Below are 26,929 nucleotides of genomic sequence, written 5' to 3'. Positions count from 1 at the left end.
GCAAGACACAGAAATATATAGGGATCCGTTACATTTTGGGGGTTTCCTGGATTCCAGTATGGGCAGCTCTGGTTACTAGATACAAAAGAACACATCCTCAGTTATGGATGGCTCAGCGACCATGTACACAACACCCCTTCCCAATAGTAATAAGCAACACATGAAATTAGCGTTTAAAGGGGTTTGTGGTCCGAGTACCCAAGACATATACAAGACTGTCGAGTTTGAGTCAAGAGACCAAGTACTAGTTTGTGAATCGTGGTTTACATTCAACCCAAAAACATCTGGAATGTGTGAATACAGCCCAATACTACTGGTAAGGCTGTGATTTCTGGACTGGCCAGAGGCCTCCTGACTTGAACTCAATGGCTTGTTGTTAGGAGACCTGTAGCTGGTCTGGAAATCCTGGACGTGTGAATATAGCTTTAGAGCCACAAAAATCATATTGTATTTGTCAAAATATAGTGGACAAGCCCTGTAAGTCATGCTTATGTGCCGCACACTACAGGCTCACCTGTTCACAGTCCGGATCCAGCGGTCCACTGACTGCTCCAGTGTCTGCACCTCATCCTTCAGCTGCTCCATCTGAACCTGACATTTCTGTACCACCAGCTGCTGCTCTTGGAAAACCTCCTGCAGATGCTGCAGCCTTTCCTTGGCCTGAAAGGCAAAAATGGATCAAAAGATGATGAAAGTCGATGAACTGTTATACAATTTAAAAAAAAAAAAAGCCAAGACAGTAACATAATACCTTCTCTTCTGCAAATCATTCTAAAAAGAACGCAGTCCATTAAGAACATAGGTAACTTATTAATATATACATATAGGCACAGAATCAAATCATTGGCTGACCATTACCAAAAAACTGAATATTTAGCCACACTGGTGTATGGGGACAGGTATACAGGAATAACCAGAGCATGTCCATACTGGCCCAACATATACAAGACTGAGGAAGGGCATAATGACCACGGTAAGAAATCTGCTCCTTCCATGTGATCACCTGTCACTAGCACTTCTCCAGTTTTAGATACAGGTACCTTACCCTCGCCCCAAGCCTGGTATGTACCTGTACCCTCACCTGAGCCTGGTACCTTTCCATAGCTTCCTCCAGCTGAGTCTTCCTCTCCTGTATGAGCTGAATCTTCTCCAGGAGCTGTGGGATAAGCTCTTCCACTTCATTCACTTTCTCCTGATATTCAGATCTGAGGGACTTCCACTTCTTTTTAACCTCTTCTACCTCTTTATCTGATGAAGAAAATTCCGCCAGTTACTCTGCACCAAATAATTTCTCAATGTATATACAGTGTGGAAAGGTTGCAACATATGACAGTGCCATACATTGCCAATACGCCCCCATAAGCAAAGTATATACCAGAGAAGAATTAACAGTTAGAAAAGGTCCTGATTTTGGACTCCAAACACGGCATGTCGGCACTCACTCAGTAACTCGGGACTCATCTCCTCCCAGTTGGCAGTGTCCTCTTCTTGGAGCAATTCTAGGAGGAAGCGCAGCACTTGCAGCTGACTGCACAACATCTTCTGCTTCCTACGTCTTTCCTGAGAAAAATAAATATGAAGTTATATGCATTATGATGTGCCATTATAAAGTGTCATCTGTCTAATATGAAGGGGAGGATATTGTGAAAGACATCAGAAGTCCAACCCATGAGCTGGAGGACCAGACCCCCACTGGTGCCATCTTCTGACAGGTCTCTGTTTAACCTCACATAATTATCTAGACTGGATACTATTGTAACAAACCCTCAGCTACGAGAGTTTAAAAAGGGAGACCCAAACTGAAGCACTTATGACCTGTTCTCAGAATTAGTGATAAGTACTAGATCTGTAGGGGTCCAATAATTGTGGTTCTTTTTTATATTTACAATAGTCCCCACCCCCCTTCCAGTCGCAAAGGCATGGCTAGGAGAGGTTTTGTTTTTTTTAATATATATTATCATCAACCACTAACATAGGAGAGTGAAATCTCACCATGGAATAATCCACCAGGACTTTAGCTGGGATCTCTCCATCTCCTTCCTCTTTGTGACGTACGTCCAGACAAGGGCTGTTCCTGAGGGAATCCAAAAGCCTGCAGAGCAGAATTCAGTGAACTGCTGATAAACTATAACCTAGGGGGTGCCGAAGCAAGAAACAATGATCATATGGCCCATGTGTATAGAAAGTATGAAAAAACTTTATTCAAAATATTATACAGAGCGTCTAGAGACCGAACACATGCCAAAAATACATACATTGTTTTAAAACATACTTAAAAACAAGCAAGTATCACGCAGGGTGCAGGTAACCCCACCTCTCAAATCACCTTATTCACTGGTGTCATGTGATGAAGAAAGTATACTAATATATATGGGAAACATGAACAACCAGTATATATAATATAAATAATCATCTCACCACTATTCATGTCACTACCCTTCATATAATCACACATGATCACTTTTCATTATCATTACCTTAATAAGAGGAATAGAGCCTGCGCTGATGCCTTCCACAAGGGGACTCTTGAGGAAGGCATCAGCGCCGAAACGCGCGTCGGGGAATCACGCTCGGTGCAGGCTCTATTCCTCTCATTAAGGTAATGATAATGAAAAGTGATCATGTGTGATATATGAAGGGTAGTGACTAGTGTTGAGCCACCCCCGTAGTGTTCGAGTTCGGTTCGGTTCGTCGAACACCCGTGTGTTCGCCGAACACCGTTAAAACCAATGGCAGGCAAACAAAAACACATAGAAACACATAGAAAACACCTTCAAAGGTGTCCAAAAGCTGACAAACTGCTCAGAAGACATAACTAACACATGGAAAAGTGACAAGTACATATAGTCATGCGAAAATAAAAGAGGTGGAGGAGTAAAAGGAGGGGGAGACACAGATATAGGCATGTCATGCCCTTCTAAAATCCAAAAAGTGAGAAGCCGACACGGCCAGTCCGCTCCTGCCCGTGCCACCTCCGTGTCGCCGGGTTTGTGCCAGAGCCGCGGTGAACCCTGACGGCCAGCCCCCCTCTCCCAATACTGGTGCCTGTCCGCTGGTGGGTCGAGCGAGCCCCCCTGTGGTGGAGGCAGCTCTAAGCTTTTTAATTTAAATTGTCTCTCTAATTTGAATGAATACACTTTAAATCCATTTACAAGGATCTATTGGAGGGCAAGTCTCATGCCAGCAGCCGAGGTAATTCCAGCTCCAGTAGCGTCCACTAAAGCTGCTGCAGTTAAAAAGCTTTTATAAGGATCGAGCTCGGCTGTCCACCGCAAGGCATCCTACTGCCAGTCCCAGCCCCTATGCCTTGGGGTGCCTCCTGATGCTCTTCACTAAGTATCCCATGGTCCCGAAGCATTTCCTTTGAAAAAATTAAGTGTCTAAACTACAGGTGGTGCAGCTTGCTTAACAGCCGGGATAATCCGCTCACTAGCAGACACTGCTACTAGGCACAAAGTATTTCCTGGGCTAGATGCAGTTAAAAATTTGTAATTAGATACTCTCGTTGGATGCTGAGAAAGCATTCCATAGAGTCTCCTGGCACGCCATATATGATTCTCTTAAAAAGCTTGGGGTAGGGGTCTAGGGGACCCTTTTATAGCCAAAATCACGGTCCTGTATCGCAATACGTCACCTAGGCTGAAGATAAATGGAACTGTAGCACCCTGAGGGCTCGGTTGCTACAGACGTATTGCACCTCACCCAGAGGTGTGATATCTCACTCTCAGGTAAGGATGGAGTGTGGATCAGGACCCGACACCTGCATGCATTACACCACATTGCTGTGGGGCAGGGCGACCAATATGCCCATGAGATGGGCACGACAGTCCCTGTCCCTGGCTGGAGTGGGGGGAGGGAACACTGAGGAAGGGGAACCCTGTAGTGCAGGAGCAGGGAGGAAGCAGTTCCTGGGTGCATTGAGAAGGGAGTATAAAAGGTGGGCACCATCTTAGTTCAGTGCAGAGAAGTCTGAGCAGAAGTGGCAGGGAGCAGGGGCTCTGCATGAGCTCTGCTCCGAAGGCGGGCCTAGTAACAGAGGCCCAGGCCTGGAAGAGGGAGAAGGAAGGAAGAGGAGCGGAGAAGGCTCCAGGAACGAGGAATGAAGGGATCCCAGGGGTGCGGACGGGCGAGTCACCACCGCACGCCCGAATCCACCTGCGTGGAGGGGTCAGGCCAAAGGGGGAGACCGGTCCCCGAACTAGTGGAGGCAAGAAACGACCCTCAGCTAGAAACCGGAGGCTCTGACATTTTATGTGGCGCAGCCCCTCGCTACACCCGCTAGGAAGGCACCACATAGGGTCAGGGAAACTGGCGCCAAGTTTACCAAGAGGAGGCCCGAGGCAGCCGGACAGAAGTGTTGGTAAGAAAGGCCAGACAAAGGACACACAAAGGGGGTCCTGTGAAGTGCTCCAAAGTTATCTGGGAGTTGTCTGAGCCCCTCACCTGGTGAGCACAGTACGACGTGGGCAGCCGTTACCTGCAGACGTGGTCTGGATAATAAGAACTGTGAGTAAAGGCCCTGAACTGCATCACTGACTCCGTGTCGTTACTGCTGCTGCCCTGCACCATCACCCCCATCCTCCGCATACACTGCCCAGAGGCTATACTCCTCCCGTGGGGAGTTATGCTACGCTCTGCTGCACCCACAACACCAGCCTCAGTGGTCTGCCCTGCAGCGGCGGTTCACTCTGACCGCAATCCACGGGTGGCGTAGTCGGACATTTAAACATCAAAACCACATAAATAGTTCCGCCACTGGTTTGACCGCCCTGAGCCACGGAACTGGGTCGCCGCCACGAAGACTACAACCACCAGCATCCACCAAAAAGGGTCCGGCTCCGGGTGTCCCAAGGCCCAGGGGGTGCGTCAGAACATTTTCATCACCTTTCACAATCACCAATGGGACAAGGCAGTGATGTCCTCTGTCCCCTCTCTTATACATCCTAGTGACGGAGCACCTGCTCTCATCAATTCGCCATAACCCCAATATTAGGTGGATTGAGGTGGGAGGCACAGAGTACAAGTGCTCTCTATTTGCTGATGATGTCCTAGTATATATCACTCAATCACATATATCCATCCATGCTGTTATGGCTGAAATAGATCACTTTGTTACATGGTAAAATTTTAAAATCAATGCAGCGAAGTCTGAGGCCCTCGATGTCTCCCTCCCCAAATCCATATAGGATTCCATCCAGTCCAACTTTCCCTTTGCCTGGCCCTCACAGGGTATCAAATACTTAGGAATTCCTATTCATAGAGACCTCTCCCATCTATGTTATCTTAATTTTGGGCCCTTTATTGAACAACTCCATACAGACCACGGTTGGCAAGTTAGAACTGTAAGAGTCACTACGTGAACCACTGGTGTTTTGTGGAAAAGCACATGTACACTGCGTTCCAAATTATTATACAAAAAGTGTTTAGGAGTGATAAGGGAAGAATTTGTTTGTTTGTCAGTTAAACTCATTGATGGTGATGTGTGTCAGGGCTCTTTATATCACTGTAAGCAATTGCAGACACCTGTGCTAATTAGTTTGGCAGGTGTGTCCAATGAAAGGCAAGACTACTTAAGAAGGCTCTCTCACATTATTAAGCAGCCTACATTTTCTGCCAAAATGGGAAAGAAAAAGGATGTGTCGGCTGCTGAGAAGCAACAAATTGTGGAGTGTTTAGGTCAAGGCATGACTACAATCAACATTGTGCGATGATCAGGATGAAGTATGTAGCTGATTCACAGTACACACGTGTGCGTGCTGATAAGGGAAAATTGAGGACTCTTTCCTACAGGCAATTACGTCAGGTTGAAAGAGCAGCGGCAAAAAAGCCTTGTCATAGCAGCAGACAAGTTTTTGAAGCTGCTTGTGCCTCCAACGTCCCCCGAACAACAAGATGCAGGGTCCTTCAGAGGTTTGCAGCTGTGCATGCGCCATCCTGTCGACCTCCTCTATCCACTTCACACAAGCAGAAACGGCTCCAGTGGGCCAAACATTACATGAAGACTGATTTCAAAACTGTTTTGTTCACGGATGAGTGCCGTGCAGCGCTCGATGGTCCAGATGGATGGAGTGGAGGATGGCTGGTTGATGGACACCCCACGCAAACACGGCTACAGCGCCAACAAGGAGGAGGTGGAGTAATGTTTTGGGCTGGAATCATGGGGAGAGAGATTGTCGGCCCCTTTAGGATCCCTGAAGGCGCTAAAGATGAACTCCATAATGTATGTGGATTTTCTCAAACAGCACTTCCTGCCATGGTTCAAGAAGAAGAACCGTGTATTTCACAGCAAGATCATTTTTCTGCATGATAATGCACCATCTCATGCTGCACATAAAACATCTGCATCTCTGGCTGATATGGGCATAAAAGGGGACAAACTTATGGTGTGACCCCCATGCTCCCCTGACCTCTACCCCATTCAGAACCTTTGGAGCATCATTAAAAGGAGTGTCTATGATGGCGGGAGGCAGTTCACATCTAAGCAACAGCTCTGGGAGGGTATTCTGTCCTCATGCAAAACAATTGAAGCAGAAACCATCCAAAACCTGACAAATTCAATGGACGAGAGAGTTCAGAAGCTCCTTTCGAACAAGGGGTCCTATGTGAAAATGTAACATCACCTAGAATAAAGTTTTGAGTTGAAAACTGTTTGATTTCAGTTTCTAACAACCTGCTAATGCTTATAATTTCAAAAATGACCATTTTTTTGGTCTTTATTAAAATGAAAAGGTTGATCGAAAAGTTTGGGGGATCTAAGAGTGTGGCAACCCAGTAGTCATGATTACTTCGAATTCTGACAATATGAGGGTCATGCTGCAGGTAGTGCAGCAAGAAGGCACTTATGTGCCTTGCGCATCTCGGAGCCCCAAAATTATTTTCCGGGCTAGATGCAGCTAAAAATTATTTTTAATTTTAAATCTGGTGAAGCTTTAGTATAGATGGCCTAATAGGATCAGTGCTGCACACTGCTACAAAGCCCAAATTATTTTCCAGTCAAGATACAGATAAACATGATTAGTAATTTGAAAGCTTAAAACGGTTGGTAGGGTGATTTTAACCAATCATCAAGCTTTTACTCTCCCCAGGATGACACAGGGGTAGAAAAGTCGTTTCGGATCCATGATTTGTTCATCTTTATGAACGTGAGTCTGTCTACATTATCAGTGGAGAGCCGCGTGCGCTTATCTGTCAGCACACCACCAGCAGCGCTGAACACACGTTCAGACAGAACGCTGGCTGCGGGGCATGACAAGATCTCCAAGGCGTAAGTGGCTAGCTCCGGCCATTTATCCAGATTGTAAGCCCAAAAAGAGCAAGGGTCCAGTGACACAGTCGTGGCTTCAATGTTTACTTGGAGATACTCCTGTACCATCGTCTCTAGGCGTTGACTATGTGTCAGACTTCTTGTCTCCTGTGGCCTTGCAAAGGATGGGCTAAAAAAGTGGTGAAATGATTCCGCAAAATTGATGTTACCAGCAGATACTGTGGTTCTGTTACGGTTTGAGTGCTGAACACTTGACGGTCCCACGGTTGGCAAGTTGGAACTGTGAGATTCACTACGTGCACCACTGGTATTTTGTGGAAAAGCACATGTAAGATTCTGCAACAGTCTCTGCTGATACTCCTGCATGCGTGCATCCCTTTCTATGGCAGGAATAATTTCTGCAAATTTACTTTTGTACCGGGGATCTAACAGTGTGGCAACCCAGTAGTCAGGATTATTTCTAATTCTCACAATTCGAGGGTCATGTTGCAGGTAGTGCAGCAAGAAGGCACTCATGTGTGTTGCGCATCCAGGAGCACCAAGTCCCTGTTGTGTTGGTGGCGAGGTAACAATCATGCTTCCTTCCTCTGTCCTCTCCCCCCAACCTCGCACAACAGAAATGTGATCAAGGTCTCCCTCATCTGATGAGTCTTCCATCAGTTCGTCCTCCACTTCTTCCTGGGCTCCTGCACCTTCCTCACTAGTTTGGCTGCTACCATGCGCCCTGGTAAAACCATCTCCCCCACCCTCACATGCCTGCCGCCTTGGTGCTGCCGACCTTCTGGACCTTGCAGATGTTAGCCCTTCCGCATACAACTCCTCCTCCTCTACTTCCTCCACCTCCTCTTGTGCCACCACCTGACTCCGAATTCTGTTTAACATGTGCTCCAGCATGTAAATCACCGGAATAGTCATGCTGATAATGGCATCGTCAGCACTAAACATCTTCGTCGCCATTTCAAAACTGTGCAGAAGGGTGCATAGGTCCCTGATCTGAGACCACTCCTCCAGCGTGATTTGCCCCACCTCTGAATCTCGTTGGCCCAGGCTATACGTCAGAACGTATTGCACCAGGGCTTGTCGGTGCTGCCACAGTCGCAGAGTTGAATTCCACCGGGTAGGCACATCGCATTTTAGCCGGTGAAGTGGCAGGCCCAACGACTTCTGTAGAGATGTAAGTCGCTGAGCTGCGGGATGCGAACGGCGGAAGTGAGCACACAGCGACCGTGCCCTCTGCAGAAGGCCATCTAGTCTGGGATAGTGGGCTAAAAATTGCTGGACAACCAGGTTCAACACGTGAGCCATACAAGGCACGTGTGTGACATTGCCCCGGCGAAGGGCCGCACCCAGGTTTGCAGCATTGTCGCACACGGCCTTCCCTGGTTTCAGGTCCAGTGGAGACAACCATTCATGAAATTGGTTCTCCAGAGCTGACCACAACTCCTCAGCTGTGTGACTCACATTTCCCAGACATTTCAATGTAAAAACCGCCTGATGACGTTGAGCCCTACTGCCAGCATAGTAAGGAGGTGTGCAGGATCCCTTCTGCGCAGTTAGAAAGCTTGTGGCATGACCAGACAGGCTTTGGGTGCAGGTGGAAGACCGAGAGGAGGTTGAGGAGGCAGAAGCAGTGGAGGAACTTTGACATAAAGAGGATTGACGCACAACTCGTGGGGACGGCAAGACTTGGACAGCAGCCCCTTGTCCTGCTGTCACCATAGTTACCCAGTGCCCAGTCAGCGACATGTAACGCCCCTGTCCATGCCTACTCGTCCAAGTGTCTGTGGTGAAATGCACCCTGTCACACACAGAGTTTCTCAAAGAAGCGGTGATGTCGTGTGTGACATGCTGGTGGAGCGCAGGCACACCTTTCTTTGAGAAGTAGTGCCGACTGGGCATCTGGTACTGGGGCACTGCGACGGACATAAGGTCTCGAAAATCCTCTGTGTCCACCAGGCAGAAAGGCAGCATTTCTGTAGCCAAGAGCTTGCAGATGGTGAAATTCAACCTCTTAGCTTTCTCATGGCTAGGAGGAAATGGTCTTTTACTTGTCCACATCTGAGGGACCGAGGGCTGGCTATTGTGCTTAGACGGGGTTGATAAGGGTGTCCCCGGCAAACTGCTGGTCTGTGAGGAAGATGCAGGCGGATATGTTAGGTTGCCTTGATCCAAAGGTGGTGCTATCGATGTCGGACAGCGCTCAAGACCAGCTGGTGTTACCACCTCCAAAGAAAATGATGACCTGCCAATCACGCTGGCTGTTGCGGGTAAAGAGGTGGCAGGTCTGCGCCCCAAAACAGGTGTGACTGCTGTCCCCCCAGTCACAGAGGATGAAGAGGCCGCGGATGCACAAGATATGGCAGACGGTGATTGGCCCGGCCGGCTAGACCGCATTGTAGCACACTGAGCTTCCCACTGCAACTTATGCTTCATGTCCATGTGCCGGTTCATGCATGAAGTACTCAAACTATGTATTTTTTGGCCTCTACTTAGCTTTTGCTGACAAATGTTACAGATAACATGAGTTGGGTCATCTTTATCGATCTGAAAAAATGCCCAGGCTATGCAAGGCTTAGCACCCATGCGACCTGAAGAGCCACCACGACTTGTGGTGAGAGGCAGAGTTGTGTTTGAGGATGCAGTGGACGTGCTTCCAGTACTACGTCTCTGTCCAGGAAGGCGCAACCTGACCTCGTCGTCACTAGCATCTTCCTCCACCTCCTCTGCTGACCTCATCTCTTGGCTGACTGTGGGTTGACAGTAAGTGGGATCTCCGACCTCATCATCATCACCCTGTGCGTTATCACACCCGTCGTCCTCAGAGCCAACCTGTTCCTGCCCTGACAAAAAACTAAAGTTGTCGCTCCAATCAGGTATTTGAGTCTTATCATCGTCTTCCTCATTGTCTCCACCAACAGGAGTTACAGTTTGGGAATGAGGGTCTACATTATGGTCAGAACCTTCTGCGTCTGGTCCTGGATCCGACTCATAAAGATTCTGGGCATCAGTGCAGATCATTTCCTCGTCTGGATTCACAGAAGCGCTGGAGTCGACCTCTGATTCCCAGGCTATAGTATGAGTAAACAGCTCTGCAGACTCAACCATCTGTTCTACCTCATACTCAGACGGGCAGCTGGAGATTTGGGAGCTGTGAGGAAGCAAGTGCGATTTGGGTGACACCTTTGAGGACTGGAGTATTTGTGATGTTGAAGTTGATGTGGAGGAGAGCCCACTTAAAGGAGCACTTGATATCCGTTGAAGCACCTGCTGTTTTTGTGCCTCATCTGGAATTTGTAGCGATTGGCGTGGCCGTAAGAAAGGGATCTTATCACATTGTCCGCTAAAAGAAGTAGACATTTTAGTTTGGCTGGAAGATGGTCTTTCTTCTGCAGATGTTACTGTTGCTTTAACACCTACCCCACGGACACAACCTTTTTTCCCCTTCCCAACACGCCTATTCCCCTTTCCACCAGCAGCAAGCCTTTTTCCACTCATTTTGGTGGTTAACTAATTCACAACTCTGGAGTTGTTTGCACAAAAAAACAATGGATGGTAACCGAGCAGAGCTGAGTGGCCAAACTGTGGTATTAGGCCAAAACTATTGGCTGGGTTAGATGCAGAAAAAAATTATTTTGAATTTGCAACCTGATGGAGGTCAGTATAGATGGACTAATAGACCAAGTCCCACACACTGCTAGAAGCCCAAATATTTTTTCAGAGCTAGATGCAGAAAAAAATTATATTCAGTTTGCAACCTGATGGAGGTCAGTATAGATGGACTAATAGAATGATGCTATGCCCAAAAGATTTTACTTCACTAGGTGCAGTAAAAAAATTGGTATTCTATACACAGGCGTTATATCTTGCAACACAGATAGGCTACTCCACTGACTAACACACTCTGCAATAGGCCAAAAAGGATTAGCTTTGCTAGATTCAGCCAAATGCTGTGAAAAAAACTTGCACAGCACTGGCACAGACCTGCCTGGCAAAAACTGATAGGAACTCATGTAACCTAGTCCTGAAAAGGACTCCAATTACAATTAGTCTTTACTCCCACAACCTATCTATTTAAGAGCACAGACCTCCCTGATAAAAGTCGTAAGAAATGCTGTAACCTAGTCCTTAAAAGGACTGCAATCACAACTATTCCCTACTCCCAAGCTATCTGTATATTTGTGCGAAAATTGGCTTGAAGTTAACAAGGTATAGCGCACACAGCAACAGCGGTGCCGTCTAACACGCAGCTGCAGCAGTGAGAAAATGGTGGCGACGGGGAAAATGGCTTGGTCTTATAGGGCAAGGACATGTGACATACACTGCCAATCACACATGCCCTTGCTTGTGTGAAAAAAAGCACTTCGCTCCGTGTGTGCGCTGCTGATAGGCTGACAGATTGCACCTCCCCACTGCAAATGCGGGAAAGAGAAAAAAAAATGGAGATCTTCATTGTTCCTGCAGAGATCCATCCCCTGCCCCTCCCCCCGCCCTGCTGTACACTCAAACTGCGTATTAACATTAATTTTCATCATTACTGAGAAAAAATCCAGTTATGATTTTGGTGCACGAACAGTTATCGAACATAACCTCGAACAGCCGAATTTTTCTCAAATTGTTCGTGTTCGCCGAACGGCTCGAACACCGCCCAAAACAGCTCGAATTTGAGATTGGCGAACAGTTTGAGTAGAACAACGCTCATCTCTATTAGTGACATGAATAGTGGTGAGATGATTATTTATATTATATATACTGTTTGTTCATGTTTCCCATATATATTAGTATACTTTCTTCATCACATGACACCAGTGAATAAGGTGATTTGAGAGGTGGGGTTACCTGCACCCTGCGTGATACTTGCTTGTTTTTAAGTATGTTTTAAAACAATGTATGTATTTTTGGCATGTGTTCAGTCTCTAGACGCTCTGTATAATATTTTGAATAAAGTTTTTTCATACTTTCTATACACATGGACCATATGATCGTTGTTTCTTGCTTCAGCACCCCTTAGGTTATAGTTTAACGATTGGCCATATATATCTCCTATGAGTAGGTTGCAGCATGGACGATATATTTATGCTTCATTTGATATGTATAATCATATTATGCAACACAATACTCTGTTCTAATTTCTCCCCTTGTGGTGATAAACTATGCAGAGTTAGAAAAACACCACATATATGATACTTATTTCCATATAGTGCACAGTATGTGCCGCCTCCAGAGGCCTTACTGACCTCCCATCCTGCACCTGTAGACATAATATGGACTTGCCCCATGGCAGATATAATGGCTCCCCCTTTTCTGGGAAGAATTTCTACAAGATTTTGGAGGCGTCTGTGGGAGTTTTTGCCCCTTCATCCAGAAGAGCATTTGTGGGGTCAGATCCTGATTTTGGGGGGAGGGCGGGGTCACCATCTCCATTATAGGATGGGGCTGAGGTTCAGGCTCTGTGCGGCCGCTCATGTTCTCCTCCCATATCTGTATGGACCTTGTGCACTGGGCACAGTAATGGAGAACAGAAAAGGGTCTCCCCCCCACCCCCCAAACTGTTCCCACAAAGCTCTCTCACAGACGCTGGGAAAAGAAATGTCATGAGGACTTGTTACCCCAATGGCTCCTATTACAGGACGGCGTTGGTATCAGGGACATGTGCACCTCCAGCTGTTCTGTCACAGGTATGTAAAAGCAGATGGCATGAGAGGGCCAGATGTTATATACTTGGGGGGCCAAATGTTATATACTGGAGGCAATAAGATAAACCGGATTTCAAAGATTAAAATGCGTGCCCCAATACAGTATAGAGAGAAAAGTACCTCATCCCAGCAGAGGCCACAGGGACGCCCTTGGGGACATGCTGGCAGAGCACTGATACATTTATATAGGCCACATAAACATAATGGAGCGGAGAAGATCCCAGAGAGATCTTAGGCTGCTTCTTAGGCTCTGTCTCCCAGATCACAGGTAATCCCCAGACAAGACTGACAGGACTATTATCCTCATACCAGAGCTAAGCCGATTGACCGACCGCTGCCACCACTCAGCCCGGTTAACCCTTTCAGTAGATTATTTACATATCTGTATGTGTAAACGTGGCAGATATAATGGTTAAAAAAAATGTAAAAAGATTGCCCAGTGAAAAAGAGATGGGGTGCAGGTAAAGGGGAGCGCAGCTCTGCAGCCCCATAGGGAATGGGCAGCACAGGTCCGTTATATCCGGAATAAACGTGTCTCATTCTGCCAATCAGTGATGGTCTTAGTGGTCAGATGCCACCAACAAGTAACTGTCTGCTCTATGGTTGGTCACAGCTTGTTCTCACCACAGTCTAACATCTTGTCCAATGCCAATTACAAATAGGTCTTGCTTTGCCACAAAAAAAAAAAAAGGGCAATGGAATAGCGCCCCCCCAGCGTCCATAGTATATAAATATCAGGGCCCCCAGTGGTTACATTTTACATATCAGTAAAAGAACAGCACCCCCCCAGCATCCATACTATATACATATCAGCAGTATAACAGCGCCCCCCAGCGTCCATAGTATATAAATATCAGCGCCCCCCAGAGTCCATAGTATATACGTCACCCAGCTTTTCCCATGCTGTCTTCCCTATACCATTCTGTTCCAATTCTCTAATGGTGCGTCACCCAGCTTTTCCGTCTTGACTCCCATGCAGATTTCTCTATTTCTCTACCCCTATGTCCCACTGGTATGTGACCCAGCCATCCCCCCAGTTTCATTTATGGCCTTGTTTACTCAGTTTTGAGCATCCAGCATCTGGTTCAATCTAATCAGCTGATCAAGATGAGCACAGACCACTCCCATCTGCTTCAGAGCTGAATTCATTCTGTAGGCCATATATTGAGAACTAGGAGTCTGTGTCCCTCAGCTTAAGTGTCCATTAGCTGAAGTGTCTGAAATTTGAATTAATTGTGAATTGAACTGAAGGTAAAGGCCCCATCACACTTAGTGACGCTGCAACGATCCCGACAACGATACGACCTGTCAGGGATCGTTGCTGCGTCGCTATGTGGTCGCTGGTGAGCTGTCAAACAGGCAGGCTCACCAACGATCAGGGGAGCAGCGACATCGTGGAAAGAATCTTTCCACGATGTCCTGCTCCTGGTTACCAGCCTGCTGCTGAAGCAGGAGCAGGCTGGTAACTATGGTAAACATCGGGTTACTAGGGACACACGCGCTCCTAGTAACCCGTTGTTTATCATGGTTACCACTCTGCTACAGTGAGCGGGAGGTTACCGCTCACTTTAGCAGGCTCGTAACCATGATAAACAGCGGGTTACTAAGTGCGCATGTGCCCCTAGTAACCCGATGTTTACCATAGTTACCAGCCTGATCGCTGCTCCCGCTGGTCACACACAGCGATGTGTGCTGACCAGCGGGAGAGCAACGACCAAAAAATGGTCCAGGACACTTTGCAGCGATCAGCGACCTCACAGCAGGGGCCTGATTGTTACAAAGTGTCACACATAGCGACATCGCTGGTGAGGTCGCTGTTGCGTCACCAAAACCGTGACACAGCAGCGATCTTGCTAGGGATCTCGCTATGTGAGACGGGGGCTTTACTGGATACTACGTCACAGTAAACAATGTTTGTGTTTGTGTTTGTTTTCACTCTCACCCCCTTAATCCTTCACTTCTTACAACCACCCCTAATCCCTACACCTAGTAAGGAACTCTTCATCTCTCCCTCCATTCTCCCCACCCATCTCACCTCCTCCTCAGAGCTATTCCACAACATACAATCCTTTGTCTCCAAACACAGACAGCCACCTCATGCCCTCTCCTGCTCCCACCTAATAACGCTTTCTCTGCTCCTCCTTACTGCCGGCGACATCTCTCCAAATCCTGGCCCTCCTCACCACATCCCTACATTCACTTCCACCTCCTACCCACAATCTATCCCAAACTCTCGTAACCCTTCTAACCTTATACCCATCCGCCCAAGCCCCAGCTTCCCCAGTTTCCACTAACAGGATCTCTATGGAACGCTCGCTCTATCTGCAATAAACTTTCCTACATTCACGATCTCTTCATCACTAGCAAGCTTTCCTTCCTCGGCATCACTGAAACCTGGCTCAGCCCCTCTGACAATGCCTCTCCTGCTGCACTTTCGTATGGCGGATTCCACCTCTCCCATACCCCCCGCCCCACCGGCAAGCACGGTGGAGGAATAGGTTTCCTCCTCTCAGATAACTGCTCCTTCACCCATATCCCACTGCCGCCCGCAATTACTCTCCCCTCTTTTGAAGTGCACTGCGTGCACATCTACTCCCCATCCAACCTCCAACTGGCTATCATCTACCGCCCCCCAGGATCAACCACCACTTTCTTTGACCACTTCACCACCTGGCTCCTTCATTTCCTCTCCGTTGACATCCCCACTATCATCATGGGCGACTTTAACATCCCCATTGACACTTCCCTCTCAGCTTCTATCCCTCACTTCCTCCTTTGGTCTTACTCTGTGGTCTTCCACACCCACCCACAAAGACGGCCACACGCTGGACCTCATCTTCACCCGCCTCTGTTCCCTATCTAACCTCTCTAACTCACCTCTCCCTCTTTCTGACCACAACCTACTCACATTCTCTTCTCTCTCCTCCCCGGGGCAACAATCCCCACTCCACAAACTTGCATACCCTCGTAGAAATCTCAAACCCCTTGACCTACACTCTCTCTCTGAATCCCTCCTCCCTCTTACAGACATTAGTTCCTTACATGATGCAGATGCTGCTGCCACTTTATACAACACCACAACAGCTGCAGCTCTCGATTCGGTCACCCCCCTCACGCATACCAAGGCTCGCACAATCAACAGACAACCCTGGCACACCAGCCTAACTAAAGAACTGCGACGGGCCTCCAGGGTTGCTGAATGTAGATGGAAAAGGTCCCATTCCCATGAGCACTTCATCGCATTCAAACAGTCCCTCACTACCTTCAAGTCCACACTCACTGCAGCAAAACAAACATACTTTGCATCTCTCATATCCTCCCTGTCTCACAACCCTAAACAACTATTCAACACCTTCAATTCTCTCCTCCGTCCCCCAGTGCCTACTCCCTCTCCTCTTATTTCAGCCGAAGACTTTGCCTCATTCTTCAAGCAGAAGATTGACACCATCAAACAAAGCTTTTGCCTAAAGTCCCCACAGCCCCTCCCCACACCTACTCAAGCCTCCTCCTCCAAAACTACATTCTCCACCATTTCTGAAGATCAACTTTGCTCTTTACTCTCCAAATCACACCTCACCACCTGTAAACTTGACCCAATCCCGTCCCACCTCATCCCAAACCTTACCACTATCTTCATCCCAGCCCTAGCCCACCTCTTCAACCTGTCACTAACAACTGGTGTCTTCCCCTCATGCTTCAAACATGCCTCAATCACACCCATCCTCAAAAAGCCCTCCCTTGACCCATCCTCCGTGTCTAGCTATCGCCCCATATCACTTCTCCCCTATGCCTCAAAACTACTGGAACAACATGTCCATTCTGAACTGTCCTCCCACCTCTCCTCCTGCTCCCTCTTTGACCGCCTACAATCTGGTTTCCGACCGCACCATTCTACTGAAACTGCACTGACTAAAGTCACAAACGACCTACTAACCGCCAAATCTAAGCGACACTACTCTGTTCTCCTCCTCCTAGACCTGTCATCTGCCTTTGACACAGTGGACCATTCCCTCTTACTCCAGACTCTCATCTCTCGGCATCACAGACTTGGCCCTATCCTGGATCTACTCATATCTAACAGACCAGACATTCAGTGTCTCCCACTCACACACCACCTCTTCATCTCGCCCCCCATCTGTCGGTGTCCCCCAAGGTTCAGTTCTAGGACCCCTGCTCTTCTCCATCTACACCTTAGACCTGGGACAGCTCAGAGTCTCATGGCTTTCATTATCACCTCTATGCTGATGACACACAGATCTACCTCTCTGGACCCGATATCACCTCCTTATTAACCAAAATCCCACAATGTCTGTCTGCTATTTCATCCTTCTTCTCTGCCAGATTTCTAAAACTTAACATGGACAAAACAGAAGTCATCATCTTTCCGCCATCTCATTCAACCCTCCCAACTGACCTATCTATCAACGTCAATGGCTGCCCACTCTCCCCAGTCCCTCAAGCTCGCTGCCTTGGGGTAACCCTGGACTCGGAACTCTCCTTCAAACCACATATCCAAGCCCTTTCCACTTCCTGCCGGCTCCAACTCAAAAATATCTCCCGGATCCGCACATTCCTCAACCATGAATCTGCAAAAACACTAGTGCACGCCCTCATCATCTCCCGCCTTGACTACTGCAACCTCCCCTCTAACACTCTTGCACCCCTCCAATCTATCCTAAACTCTGCAGCTCAGCTAATCAACCTGTCCCCCCGCTATTCCCCGGCCTCTCCTCTGTCAATCTCTTCACTGGCTCCCCATTGCTCAGAGACTCCAGTTCAAAACCTTGACCATGACATACAAAGCCATTCACAACCTGTCTCCTCCATATATCTCCGACCTAGTCTCCCGTTACATACCCGCACGCAACATCCGATCCTCACAAGATCTCCTGCTCTACTCCCCTCTTATCTCCTCCTCCCACAACTGTATACAAGATTACGACCTACGTATCAGACTCTCGCCTACCGTGGAAACCTTCAAAAGGAACCTGAAGACCCACCTCTTCCGACAAGCCTACAACCTGCAGTAACCACTGATCCACCACTCCGCTGCACGACCAGCTCTACCCTCACCTACTGTATCCTCACCCATCCCTCGTAGATGGTGTGCCCTCGCGGGCAGGGTCCTCGCTCCTCCTGTACCAGTCGCTGTCACATTGTGTTCAAGATTAGTGTAATTGTTCTTGTATTATACCCCTTTTTCACATGTAAAGCGCCGTGGAATAAATGGCGCTATAATAATACATATCAGCGCCCCCCAGCGTCCCTAGTATATACATATCAGCTATATAACAGCGCCCCCCAGCGTCCATAGTATATACATATCAGCGCCCCCCAGTGTCCATAGTATATACATATCAGCTGTATAAGAGCGCCCCCCAGCGTCCATAGTATATACATATCAGCTATATAACAGCGCCCCCCAGCGTCCATAGTATATAAATATCAGCGCCCCCCAGCGTCCATAGTATATACATATCAGCTATATAACAGCGCCCCCCCCAGCGTCCATAGTATATACATATCATCTATATAACAGCGCCCCCCAGTGTCCATAGTATATACATATCAGCGCCCCCCAGAGTCCCTAGTATATACATATCAGCTATATAACAGCGCCCCCCAGCGTCCATAGTATATACATATCAGCGCCCCCCAGCGTCCCTAGTATATACATATCAGCTATATAACAGCGCCCCCCAGCGTCCATAGTATATACATATCAGATATATAACAGCGCCCCCCAGCGTCCATAGTATATACACATATCAGCGTCCATAGTATATACATATCAGCTATATAACAGCGCCCCCCCCAGCGTCCATAGTATATACATATCAGCTGTATAACAGCGCCCCCCAGCGTCCATAGTATATAAATATCAGCGACCCCCAGTGTCCATAGTATATACATATCAGCTATATAACAGGGCCCCCCCAGCGTCCATAGTATATACATATCAGCTATATAACAGGGCCCCCCCAGCGTCCATAGTATATACATATCAGCTATATAACAGCGCCCCCCAGTGTCCATAGTATATACATATCAGCTATATAACAGCGCCCCCCCAGCGTCCATAGTATATACATATCAGCTGTATAACAGCGCCCCCCCCAGCGTCCATAGTATATACATATCATCTATATAACAGCGCCCCCCAGTGTCCATAGTATATACATATCAGCGCCCCCCAGAGTCCCTAGTATATACATATCAGCTATATAACAGCGCCCCCCAGCGTCCATAGTATATACATATCAGCGCCCCCCAGCGTCCCTAGTATATACATATCAGCTATATAACAGCGCCCCCCAGCGTCCATAGTATATACATATCAGATATATAACAGCGCCCCCCAGCGTCCATAGTATATACATATCAGCTGTATAACAGCGCCCCCCCAGCGTCCATACATATCAGCTGTATAACAGCGCCCCCCCAGCGTCCTTAGTATATACATATCAGCTGTATAACAGCGCCCCCCCAGCGTCCATAGTATATACATATCAGCTATATAACAGCGCCCCCCCAGCGCCCATAGTATATACATATCAGCTATATAACAGCGCCCCCCCAGCGTCCATAGTATATACATATCAACTATATAACAGCGCCCCCCAGTGTCCATAGTATATACATATCAGCTATACAACAGCGCCCCCCAGTGTCCATAGTATATACATATCAGCTATATAACAGCGCCCCCCAGTGTCCATAGTATATACATATCAGCTATATAACAGCGCCCCCCAGTGTCCATAGTATATACATATCAGCTATATAACAGCGCCCCCCAGTGTCCATAGTATATACATATCAGCGCCCCCCAGAGTCCCTAGTATATACATATCAGCTATATAACCGCCCCCCAGCGTCCATAGTATATACATATCAGCTGTATAACAGCACCCCCCAGCGTCCATAGTATATACATATCAGCTGTATAACAGCACCCCCCAGCGTCCATAGTATATACATATCAGCTGTATAACAGAGCCCCCCAGCGTCCATAGTATATAAATATCAGCGCCCCCCAGTGTCCATAGTATATACATATCAGCTGTATAACAACGCCCCCCCAGCGTCCATAGTATATACATATCAGCTGTATAACAACGCCCCCCAGTGTCCATAGTATATACATATCAGCTATATAACAGCGCCCCCCAGCGACCATAGTATATACATATCAGCTATATAACAGCGCCCCCCAGAGTCCCTAGTATATACATATCAGCTATATAACAGCGCCCCCCAGAGTCCATAGTATATACATATCAGCGCCCCCAGAGTCCCTAGTATATACATATCAGCTATATAACAGCACACCCCAGCATCCATAGTATATACATATCAGCGCCCCCCCAGTGTCCATAGTATATATATATCAGCTATATAACCGCGCCCCCCCCAGCGTCCATAGTATATACCTATCAGCTATATAACCGCGCCCCCCCCAGCGTCCATAGTATATACCTATCAGCTATATAACAGCGCCCCCCAGTGTCCATAGTATATACCTATCAGCTATATAACAGCGCCCCCCAGTGTCCATAGTATATACCTATCAGCTATATAACAGCGCCCCCCAGTGTCCATAGTATATACATATCAGCGCCCCCCAGAGTCCCTAGTATATACATATCAGCTATATAACAGCGCCCCCCAGCGTCCATAGTATATACATATCAGCTATATAACAGCGCCCCCCAGCGTCCATAGTATATACATATCAGCTATATAACAGCGCCCCCCCAGCGTCCATAGTATATACATATCAGCTGTATAACAGCGCCCCCCAGCGTCCATAGTATATACATATCAGCTATATAACAGCGCCCCCCCAGCGTCCATAGTATATACATATCAGCTGTATAACAGCGCCCCCCCAGCGTCCATAGTATATACATATCTATATAACAGCGCCCCCCAGTGTCCATAGTATATACATATCAGCTATATAACAGCGCCCCCCAGCGTCCATAGTATATACATATCAGCGCCCCCCAGCGTCCCTAGTATATACATATCAGCTATATAACAGCGCCCCCCAGCGTCCATAGTATATACATATCAGCGCCCCCCAGCGTCCCTAGTATATACATATCAGCTATATAACAGCGCCCCCCAGCGTCCATAGTATATACATATCAGCTATATAACAGCGCCCCCCAGCGTCCATAGTATATACATATCAGCTATATAATAGCGCCCCCCCAGCGTCCATAGTATATACATATCAGCTGTATAATAGCGCCCCCCAGCGTCCATAGTATATAAATATCAGCGACCCCCAGTGTCCATAGTATATACATATCAGCTATATAACAGGGCCCTCCCAGCGTCCATAGTATATACATATCAGCTGTATAACAGCGCCCCCCAGCGTCCATAGTATATACATATCAGCTGTATAACAGGGCCCTCCCAGCGTCCATAGTATATATATATCAGCTATGTAACAGCGCCCCCCAGAGTCCCTAGTATATACATATCAGCTGTATAACAGCGCCCCCCAGAGTCCATAGTATATACATATCAGCTGTATAACAGCGCCCCCCAGCGTCCATAGTATATACATATCAGCTATATAACAGTGTCCATAGTATATAAATATCAGCGCCCCCCAGCGTCCATAGTATATACATATCAGCTATATAACAGCGCCCCCCAGCGTCCATAGTATATACATATCAGCTATATAACAGCGCCCCCCAGCGTCCATAGTATATACATATCAGCTGTATAACAGCGCCCCCCAGCGTCCATAGTATATACATATCAGCTGTATAACAGCGCCCCCCAGCGTCCATAGTATATACATATCAGCTGTATAACAGCGCCCCCCAGCGTCCATAGTATATACATATCCGCTGTATAACAGCGCCCCCCAGCATCCATAGTATATACATATCAGCGCCCCCCAGCATCCATAGTATATACATATCAGCTGTATAACAGCGCCCCCCAGCATCCATAGTATATACATATCAGCTGTATAACAGCGCCCCCCAGCATCCATAGTATATACATATCAGCTGTATAACAGCGCCCCCCAGCATCCATAGTATATACATATCAGCTGTATAACAGCGCCCCCCAGCGTCCATAGTATATACATATCAGCTGTATAACAGCACCCCCCAGCGTCCATAGTATATACATATCAGCTGTATAACAGCGCCCCCCAGCATCCATAGTATATACATATCAGCTGTATAACAGCGCCCCCCAGCATCCATAGTATATACATATCAGCTGTATAACAGCGCCCCCCAGCGTCCATAGTATATACATATCAGCTGTATAACAGCGCCTCCCAGCGTCCATAGTATATACATATCAGCTGTATAACAGTGCCCCCAGCGTCCATAGTATATACATATCAGCTGTATAACAGCGCCCCCCAGCATCCATAGTATATACATATCAGCTGTATAACAGCGCCCCCCAGCATCCATAGTATATACATATCAGCTGTATAACAGTGCCCCCCAGCGTCCATAGTATATACATATCAGCTGTATAACAGCGCCCCCCAGCGTCCATAGTATATACATATCAGCGCCCCCCAGAGTCCATAGTATATACATATCAGCTGTATAACAGCGCCCCCCAGCATCCATAGTATATACATATCAGCTGTATAACAGCGCCCCCCAGCATCCATAGTATATACATATCAGCTGTATAACAGTGCCCCCCAGCGTCCATAGTATATACATATCAGCTGTATAACAGCGCCCCCCAGCATCCATAGTATATACATATCAGCTGTATAACAGTGCCCCCCAGCGTCCATAGTATATACATATCAGCTGTATAACAGTGCCCCCCAGCATCCATAGTATATACATATCAGCGCCCCCCAGAGTCCATAGTATATACATATCAGCTGTATATCAGCGCCCCCCCAGCGTCCATAGTATATACATATCAGCTGTATAACAGCGCCCCCCAGCATCCATAGTATATACATATCAGCTGTATAACAGTGCCCCCCAGCGTCCATAGCATATAAATATCAGCTATGTAACAGCGCCCCCCAGCGTCCATAGTATATACATATCAGCTGTATAACAGCGCCCCCCAGCGTCCATAGTATATACATATCAGCGCCCCCCAGCGTCCATAGTATATACATATCAGCTGTATAACAGCGCCCCCCAGCGTCCATAGTATATACATATCAGCTGTATAACAGCACCCCCCAGCGTCCATAGTATATACATATCAGCTGTATAACAGCGCCCCCCAGCGTCCATAGTATATACATATCAGCGCCCCCCAGCGTCCATAGTATATACATATCAGCTGTATAACAGCGCCCCCCAGCGTCCATAGTATATACATATCAGCTGTATAACAGCGCCCCCCAGCATCCATAGTATATACATATCAGCGCCCCCCAGCATCCATAGTATATACATATCAGCTGTATAACAGCGCCCCCCAGCATCCATAGTATATACATATCAGCTGTATAACAGCGCCCCCCAGCGTCCATAGTATATACATATCAGCTGTATAACAGCGCCCCCCAGCGTCCATAGTATATACATATCAGCTGTATAACAGCGCCCCCCAGCGTCCATAGTATATACATATCAGCTGTATAACAGCGCCCCCCAGCGTCCATAGTATATACATATCAGCTGTATAACAGCGCCCCCCAGCGTCCATAGTATATACATATCAGCTGTATAACAGCGCCCCCCAGCGTCCATAGTATATACATATCTATATAACAGCGCCCCCCAGCGTCCATAGTATATACATATCTATATAACAGCGCCCCCCAGCGTCCATAGTATATACATATCAGCTGTATAACAGTGCCCCCAGCGTCCATAGTATATACATATCAGCTGTATAACAGTGCCCCCAGCGTCCATAGTATATACATATCAGCTGTATAACAGCGCCCCCCAGCGTCCATAGTATATACATATCTATATAACAGCGCCCCCCAGCGTCCATAGTATATACATATCAGCTGTATAACAGCGCCCCCCAGCATCCATAGTATATACATATCTATATAACAGCGCCCCCCAGCGTCCATAGTATATACATATCAGCTGTATAACAGCGCCCCCCAGCGTCCATAGTATATACATATCAGCTGTATAACAGCGCCCCCCAGCGTCCATAGTATATACATATCAGCTGTATAACAGCGCCCCCCAGCATCCATAGTATATACATATCAGCGCCCCCCAGCATCCATAGTATATACATATCAGCTGTATAACAGCGCCCCCCAGCATCCATAGTATATACATATCAGCTGTATAACAGCGCCCCCCAGCATCCATAGTATATACATATCAGCTGTATAACAGCGCCCCCCAGCATCCATAGTATATACATATCAGCTGTATAACAGCGCCCCCCAGCGTCCATAGTATATACATATCAGCTGTATAACAGCGCCCCCCAGCATCCATAGTATATACATATCAGCTGTATAACAGCGCCCCCCAGCATCCATAGTATATACATATCAGCTGTATAACAGCGCCCCCCAGCGTCCATAGTATATACATATCAGCTGTATAACAGCGCCCCCCAGCGTCCATAGTATATACATATCAGCTGTATAACAGCGCCCCCCAGCATCCATAGTATATACATATCAGCTGTATAACAGCGCCCCCCAGCATCCATAGTATATACATATCAGCTGTATAACAGCGCCCCCCAGCATCCATAGTATATACATATCAGCTGTATAACAGTGCCCCCCAGCGTCCATAGTATATACATATCAGCTGTATAACAGCGCCCCCCAGCGTCCATAGTATATACATATCAGCGCCCCCCAGAGTCCATAGTATATACATATCAGCTGTATAACAGCGCCCCCCAGCATCCATAGTATATACATATCAGCTGTATAACAGCGCCCCCCAGCATCCATAGTATATACATATCAGCTGTATAACAGTGCCCCCCAGCGTCCATAGTATATACATATCAGCTGTATAACAGCGCCCCCCAGCATCCATAGTATATACATATCAGCTGTATAACAGTGCCCCCCAGCGTCCATAGTATATACATATCAGCTGTATAACAGTGCCCCCCAGCATCCATAGTATATACATATCAGCGCCCCCCAGAGTCCATAGTATATACATATCAGCTGTATATCAGCGCCCCCCCAGCGTCCATAGTATATACATATCAGCTGTATAACAGCGCCCCCCAGCATCCATAGTATATACATATCAGCTGTATAACAGTGCCCCCCAGCGTCCATAGCATATAAATATCAGCTATGTAACAGCGCCCCCCAGCGTCCATAGTATATACATATCAGCTGTATAACAGCGCCCCCCAGCGTCCATAGTATATACATATCAGCGCCCCCCAGCGTCCATAGTATATACATATCAGCGCCCCCCAGCGTCCATAGTATATACATATCAGCGCCCCCCAGCGTCCATAGTATATACATATCAGCTGTATAACAGCGCCCCCCAGCGTCCATAGTATATACATATCAGCTGTATAACAGCACCCCCCAGCGTCCATAGTATATAAATATCAGCTATATAACAGCGCCCCCCAGCGTCCATAGTATATACATATCAGCTGTATAACAGCGCCCCCCAGCGTCCATAGTATATACATATCAGCTGTATAACAGTGCCCCCCAGCGTCCATAGTATATACATATCAGCTGTATAACAGTGCCCCCCAGCATCCATAGTATATACATATCAGCGCCCCCCAGAGTCCATAGTATATACATATCAGCTGTATATCAGCGCCCCCCCAGCGTCCATAGTATATAAATATCAGCTATATAACAGCGCCCCCCAGCGTCCATAGTATATACATATCAGCTGTATAACAGCGCCCCCCAGCGTCCATAGTATATACATATCAGCTGTATAACAGCGCCCCCCAGCGTCCATAGTATATACATATCTATATAACAGCGCCCCCCAGCGTCCATAGTATATACATATCTATATAACAGCGCCCCCCAGCGTCCATAGTATATACATATCTATATAACAGCGCCCCTCAGCGTCCATAGTATATACATATCAGCTGTATAACAGTGCCCCCAGCGTCCATAGTATATACATATCAGCTGTATAACAGCGCCCCCAGCGTCCATAGTATATACATATCAGCTGTATAACAGCGCCCCCCAGCGTCCATAGTATATACATATCTATATAACAGCGCCCCCCAGCGTCCATAGTATATACATATCAGCTGTATAACAGCGCCCCCCAGCGTCCATAGTATATACATATCAGCTGTATAACAGCGCCCCCCAGCATCCATAGTATATACATATCAGCTGTATAACAGCGCCCCCCAGCATCCATAGTATATACATATCAGCTGTATAACAGCGCCCCCCAGCGTCCATAGTATATACATATCAGCTGTATAACAGCGCCCCTCAGCGTCCATAGTATATACATATCAGCTGTATAACAGCGCCCCCCAGCGTCCATAGTATATACATATCAGCTGTATAACAGCGCCCCCCAGCGTCCATAGTATATACATATCAGCTGTATAACAGCGCCCCCCAGCGTCCATAGTATATACATATCAGCTGTATAACAGCGCCCCCCAGCGTCCATAGTATATACATATCAGCTGTATAACAGCGCCCCCCAGCGTCCATAGTATATACATATCAGCTGTATAACAGCGCCCCCCAGCGTCCATAGTATATACATATCAGCTGTATAACAGCGCCCCCCAGCGTCCATAGTATATACATATCAGCTGTATAACAGCGCCCCCCAGCGTCCATAGTATATACATATCAGCTGTATAACAGCGCCCCCCAGCGTCCATAGTATATACATATCAGCTGTATAACAGCGCCCCCCAGCGTTGATAGTATATACATATCAGCTGTATAACAGCGCCCCCCAGCGTCCATAGTATATACATATCAGCTGTATAACAGCGCCCCCCAGCGTCCATA

At 47.4% G+C, this 26,929-nt stretch overlaps 1 protein-coding gene across 2 annotated transcripts in view; it reads right to left on the bottom strand.

The window, feature by feature from the left end:
- Positions 1–26,929, bottom strand: part of ZWINT (ZW10 interacting kinetochore protein) — a 33,517-nt gene that overhangs the window by 5,574 nt on the left and 1,014 nt on the right. Inside the window, exons 1-5 of one of the 2 annotated variants that reach the window (XM_073640419.1) lie at positions 13,846–13,992; positions 1,993–2,092; positions 1,443–1,560; positions 1,082–1,248; positions 515–660 (exon numbers count right to left, since the gene is read on the bottom strand). In XM_073640419.1, coding sequence (XP_073496520.1) covers positions 515–660; positions 1,082–1,248; positions 1,443–1,560; positions 1,993–2,092; positions 13,846–13,859 — 545 coding nt within the window. In that variant the 5' untranslated portion in view covers positions 13,860–13,992. Of the gene's footprint in view, positions 1–514; positions 661–1,081; positions 1,249–1,442; positions 1,561–1,992; positions 2,093–13,845; positions 13,993–26,929 lie in introns of those variants that run through there. The other variant, XM_073640418.1, reaches the window with a different exon arrangement.

The sequence above is a fragment of the Phyllobates terribilis genome, unplaced genomic scaffold, assembly GCF_046119375.1.
Source record: "Phyllobates terribilis strain yellow unplaced genomic scaffold, ASM4611937v1 Scaffold_7__3_contigs__length_470593459, whole genome shotgun sequence".
In the NCBI taxonomy this organism is placed as follows: Eukaryota; Metazoa; Chordata; class Amphibia; order Anura; family Dendrobatidae; genus Phyllobates; species Phyllobates terribilis.
Note: the sequence above shows the minus strand (reverse complement) of the source record. Positions and strands in the feature narration are given on the sequence as shown.